The following is a 5,906-nucleotide window of genomic DNA, read 5'->3' as shown; positions in this document are numbered from 1 at the left end:
TCCTTCTCCCTTCCTCCTGCTCAACAACCCACCCTCTCCCACTTCCTGGCCCTGGCATTCCCCTACATTGGAGCATAGAACCTTCACAGGACTATAGGGCCTCTCCTCCCATTGACATCCTCTACTACATATGCAGCTGGAACCATGACTCCCACCATGTGTATTCTTTGGTTGGTGGTTTAGTCCCTGGGAGCTCTGAGGGTACTTGTTAATTCATATTGTTGTTCATCCTAAGGGGCTGCAAACCCTTCAGCTCCTTGGGTCCTTTCTCTAGCTTCTTCATTGGGGACTCTGTGCTCAGTCCAATGGACAGATGTGAGCCTCTATGCCTGTATTAGTCAGGCACTGACCTATCCTCTCAGGAGAGAGCTATATCAGGCTCCTGTCAGCCAGCACTTGCTGGAATCCACAATAATGTCTGAGTTTGGTGATTGAACATGGGAAGGATTCCCAGGTGGAGCAGTCTCTGGATTGTGCTTCATTCAGTCTCTGCCCCATACTTTGTCTCTACAACTCCTGCCATGGTTATTTTGTTCCCCCTTCTAAGAAGGATTGAAGAATCCACACTTTGGTCTTCCTTTTTCTTGAGTTTCCTGTGGTTTGTGGATTGTATTTTGGGTATTCCGAGCTTCTGAGCTAATATCCACTTATGAGGGAGTGTATACCATATGTTTTCTTTTGTGATTGGGTTACCTCACTCAGAAAGATACTCTCCAGATCAATCCATTTGCCTAATAATTTCATAAATTCATTGTTTTTAATAGCTGAGTAGTACTCCATTGTGTAAATATACCATATTTTCTGTATCCATTCCTCTACTGAGGGACATCTGGGTTGTTTCCAGCTTCTAGCTATTATATATAAGGCTGCTATGAACATAGTGAACCATGTGTCCTTATTACATGTTGGAGCATCTTCTGGATACATGCCCAGGAGGGGTATTGCTGGGTCCTCAGGTAGTACTATGTCCAATTTCCTGAGGAACCACCAAACTGATTTCCAGAGTGGTTGTACCAGCTTGCAATCCCACCAGCAATGAAGGAGTGTTCCTCTTTCTCCACAACCTCGACAGCATCTGCTGTCACCTGAATTTTTTATCTTAGTCATTCTTCCTGGTTTGTGGTGGAATCTCAGGGATTTTTAGATTTCCCAAGAAATGATTCCAAGAATCAAGCTTGAGTAGTCATTCTAATATCAAACAAAATCGACGTTCAACCTAAAGTGATCAAAAAGATAAGGAGGGACAAATCATGCTCATCAAAAGTTAAATCTACCAAGATGAACTCTCAATTCTGAACCTCTACACTCCAAATGCAAGAGCATCTACACTCATAAGAGAAACTTTGGTAAAGTTCAAAGCACACATTGCACTGTACACAATAATAGTGGGAGAATTCAACACCCCACTCTCTGCAATAGACAGATCATGGAAACAGAAAATAAACATACACACAGCAAGACTAATAGAAGTTATGAAACAAATGGATGTAACACGTATCTATAGAACATTTTATCCTAAAACAAAAGGATATACCTTCTTCTTAGGACATCATGGTACCTTCTCCAAAACTGACCATATGTTCAGTTACAATTCAATCATCAATAGGAGGAGAGGACCTCAGCCCTGTGAAGGTTCTGTGCCCCAGTGCAGGGGAATGCCAGGGCCAATAAGTGGGAGAGGGTGGGGTGGCAGGCATGGGGACGGGGGAGGCAACAGGGGTTTGTTTTTGTTGTTTTTGTTTTTTTCTTTGTTTTTTGGAGGGGAAACTGGGAAAGGAGAAATTTACATGTAAATAAAGAAAATATCTAATAAAACAAAAAAAAACCACCAAATGTAATCTACCACATAACCAAACTGAAAGAAAAAATTACATGATTGTAGCTTTAATTTTATTTCAAATCCTACTTTTAATGATGGTTCTTAAGCTTTTTAACCTCCCTTCTAGTCCACCACCCACTAGAGGTAATAGAAAAGAACAGATATGAGGGAAGAAGACCTGTTTAGAAATTGTTCTTTGGACCAAATCCCATCTGCATTGTCAGAAAATCAGCAGTTCAATTCACAGGTCAGCAGTGGCAGCTCAATCCACTTGCAAGCATTTCACAGATACATCATCACTCCAGTTCAGTGGTGCCAGGTTAACAGCAGTAGTGCCAAGACCTAACAGAAACAGTTAGGCCTCAGCCCAATCAGCATGAGTCAGCAGAAGGCCCAGAAGGAACTCCAGTTCTCAGCTGTGCCTATCTCTATGAAACTGAGGTTGTGAGACCAAGAAATATTTAACTATGCAAGCAAGACAAGTTCCTCGCACAGTCCATTGAGTTCTGTTTATACTCCCTCCAAAAGCATGTGTCCCCGACAGGTCTTGCCTCACCATGTGTCTTGCCTCAGCATTCGAGTCTGTCTTAGCAAAACTCCACATGGGTTTATCAGCTGACATTAATTTGCCAATTGGCCTGAGTCCAAGGAAGTGGCAGCAAGCCATGGCACACCACCAGAAGTTTTTGGTGCATTTCTCTCAAGTCCTGATAAATGGAGTTCAACTATGCAATGTAAGGCAGACCAATACATGTCATTAGCTAAGAATCCATTATCACGTGTCCTTTAGGAGAACATCCTTTCACCTATGTCCACTTCAGCAAAACATTGCTTGATATGTTTGCACCAGCAAAATACCATTAAACACAACCAACTTTTCAAAGAACGCTTAAGTTTCCATATTGCATGATCATCTCACTAGGTGCTAAAGAAGTCTTTGACAAAACCCAACACCACTTCATGTTAAAAATCTTGGAGAGATCAGAAATACAAGATGCATACCTAAACACAATAAAGGCAATATACGACAAACCAACAGCCAACATCAAATTAAATGGAGAGAAACCCAAAGCAATTCCACTAAAATCAGGTGCAAGACAGGGCTATCCACTCCTTTCCTATCTGTTCAATATAGTACTTGAAGTTCTAGTCAGAGCAATAAGACAACTAAAGAAGATCAAGGGGATACAAAATGAAAAATAAGAAGTCAAAATATTGCTATTCACAGATTATATGCTAGTATATAAGTGACCCCAAAATTCTTTCAGAGTACTCATACAGTTGATAAAAACCTTCAGCAACGTGGCTGGATATAAAAATCAACTCAAAAAATTAATACCCTTCCTTTTATCACAAATGATATATGGAGTCAGAAAGAGAATAGGGAAACAACACCATTTACAACAGCCACAAATAATTTAAAATATCTTGCTGAAACTCTAACCAAGCAAATGAAAGGACTGTGTGACAAGAACCTCAAGTCCTTGAAGAAAGAAATTGAGAATGGTATCGGAGGATGAAAAGCCCTCCCCTACTCATGAGTTGGCAGGATTAACATAGTAAAAATGGCCATCTTAGCAAAATTAATCTACAGATTCAATAAAATTCCCATGCAACTCTTTACAGACCTTGAAAAAGCAATTCTCAACTTCATAGGGAACAAAAAAGCAAGATAACTTTTAAAATCCTGTATAATAAAGGAACTTCTGGAAGTAACCTCATCCCTGATTTCAAGCTATACTACCAAGAAGTAGTAATAAAAAAAATCTACATAGTATTAACACAAAAACAAACAGGGTGATCAATAGAATCAAATCAAAGACTCAGAAGTAAGCACACACACACATATGGACAATTGATCTTTGACAAAAAAGCCAAAACCACACAATGAAAAAAGAAAAGCATCTTCAACAAATGGTGCTGGTCTAACTGGATGTCTGCATGCAGAAGAATGCAAATGGATCCATATCCATCACCCTACACAAAACTCAAGTCTGAGTGGATCAAGGATCTCAACATAAAACCAGACATACTAAATCTAATAAAAGAGAATGTGCCTTGAGCTCATTGACATAGGAGACAAATTCCTGAATAGAACATAAATAGCTCAATCACTAAGATCAACAATTAATAAATGGAACCTCATCAAACTGAAAAGCTTCTGTAAAGCAAAGGACACTGTCAATAGGACAGAATGGCAACCTACAGAGTGGAAAGAGATGACCAACTCTGCATCTGTGCATCTGACAAAGGATATATATATCCACAAACTAAATAATCCAATTAAGAATGTGATAGAGAGAATTCTCAATAGAGGAATGGCCAAGAAGCACTTAAAGAACTGTTCAATGTCTTTAGTCATCAGAAAAATGCAAATCAAAACGACTCTAAGATTCCATCCTGTCACAATGGCTAAGATCAAAGCTCAAGTGACAGCACATGGTTTTTGAGGCTGTAGAGCAAGAGAAACACTCCTCCATTGCTAGTGGGTGTGAAAACTTGCACAACCATATTGTAAATCAATTAGGCATGTTATCTCAGAAAATTGGGAATAATTCTTTCTCAAGATGCAACTATACCACTCCTGTGCATAGATCCAAAAGACATACTACTATACCACATGGACACTTGTTCAACTATGTTCACTGCAGCTTTATTTGTAATAGTCAGAGACTGGGGGCAGCCTAGATGTCCTTTAACTGAAAAATGGATAAAGAAAATGTGGTGCATCTACATGATGGAGTACTATTCAGCTATTAAAAACAAAGACATCATGTAATTTTCAGGAAAATGGATGGAACTTAAGCATAACATCCTGAGTGAGGTAATACAGGTCCAGAAAGACACATAAGATATACATGCCAATTATAAGTGGACATTAGCCATAAAGTGCAGGATAACCATACTACAATCCACAGACCCAAAGAAACTGGGTAATAAGAATGCCCAATGGGAGGGTGCATGAATCTTATTCAGAAGGGGAAACAAAATAGTCACCAGAGGATGGATAGAGGAAACTGTGAGGGAGAGGGGTGAGGAGGGATATGTAGATGGAGATAAGTTGTTGAGGGGAGGGGAGAGGGCTGGGAGTGAGAATGGAAATTGGTGAGGGACATCTCTTGGACTACGTTGAGCCTGGAAATGGGGGAGGCTATGATGAATCTATGAGGATGACCCTAGCTGAGATTTCTACCAGAGGGAGATACAGAGACTAAAGAGGCCACCTCCCATAGCCAAGCAGTACTTCCAGTGGAACGAGGGAAACATCCACCTACCCACAAAACCTTCAACCCAAAATTTGTCCTGCCTACAAGATGCAAAGGATAAAGATGGAGAAGAGACTAAGGAAACAGCCAACCAATGACTGACTCAACCTGAGACCCAGCGCATGGGAGAGAGTCAACTCCTGACACTCTTAATGATACTCTGCTGTGCTTACAGACAGGAGCCTAGCATAACTGTCACCTGACAGACTTCACTAGCAGCAGATGGAAACATGCAGAGGCCCATAGCCAAACATCAGGTGAAGCTCAGGAGGTCTTGTGGAAGAGTGGGGGATAGAATTGAGCAAGCTGGAAGGGTCAAGGACACCACAGGAAGATCTACATGGTCAACTAACCTGAGTCCATAGGGGCTCATAGAGACTAAACCAAAGAGTACAAAGAGTGTTCAGGGACTTGACCTAGGCACCACACACATCTGTAGCAGATGTGCAGCTTGGTCTTCATGTGGGTCCCCTAACAATTGGAGCAGGGGCTGTGCCTGTCTCTGTTGCCTGCCATTGGATTCCGTTCCCCTAACTGGACTGCTTGGGTGGGCCTCAGTGGGAGAGGGGATGTTAGGCTAGATGTCCCAGGGTGGGGTGGTACCAGGGATGCTTGCTCTTCTCTGAGGAGAAAGACAGAGGGTAATGGGGTGAGGGATTTGTAAGTCCAGGAGTTGGAGGAGGTGGCTGTGATTGTGATATATATGAATAAAACAAGTAAATTATGAAAAAATTCTTACTAGGTTAATGGTAGGGCAGCAGACTTTATGGCGCCAGGTGGCATGGGGGATGGAACTAACTCCTGCTGTCCTCATCTGAAGT

General features: G+C 41.4%; 1 protein-coding gene across 1 annotated transcript in view; it reads right to left on the bottom strand.

Annotated features, from left to right (window-relative positions):
- The window catches only part of LOC116101411 (ubiquitin-conjugating enzyme E2-24 kDa-like), a gene marked incomplete at its 3' end in the record, with an annotated part of 6,594 nt that extends 1,146 nt beyond the window's left edge, over positions 1–5,448 (bottom strand). The window contains exon 1 of the mRNA XM_031384985.1: positions 5,439–5,448. Coding sequence (XP_031240845.1) covers positions 5,439–5,448 — 10 coding nt within the window. The remainder of the gene's footprint in view (positions 1–5,438) is intronic.
- Between the last annotated feature and the right edge of the window lie 458 nt (positions 5,449–5,906).

Source organism: Mastomys coucha, unplaced genomic scaffold (assembly GCF_008632895.1).
Source record: "Mastomys coucha isolate ucsf_1 unplaced genomic scaffold, UCSF_Mcou_1 pScaffold21, whole genome shotgun sequence".
Lineage (NCBI taxonomy): Eukaryota > Metazoa > Chordata > Mammalia > Rodentia > Muridae > Mastomys > Mastomys coucha.
The sequence above is the reverse complement of the archived record's forward strand: the minus strand, read 5'-3'. Positions and strand labels throughout refer to the sequence as shown.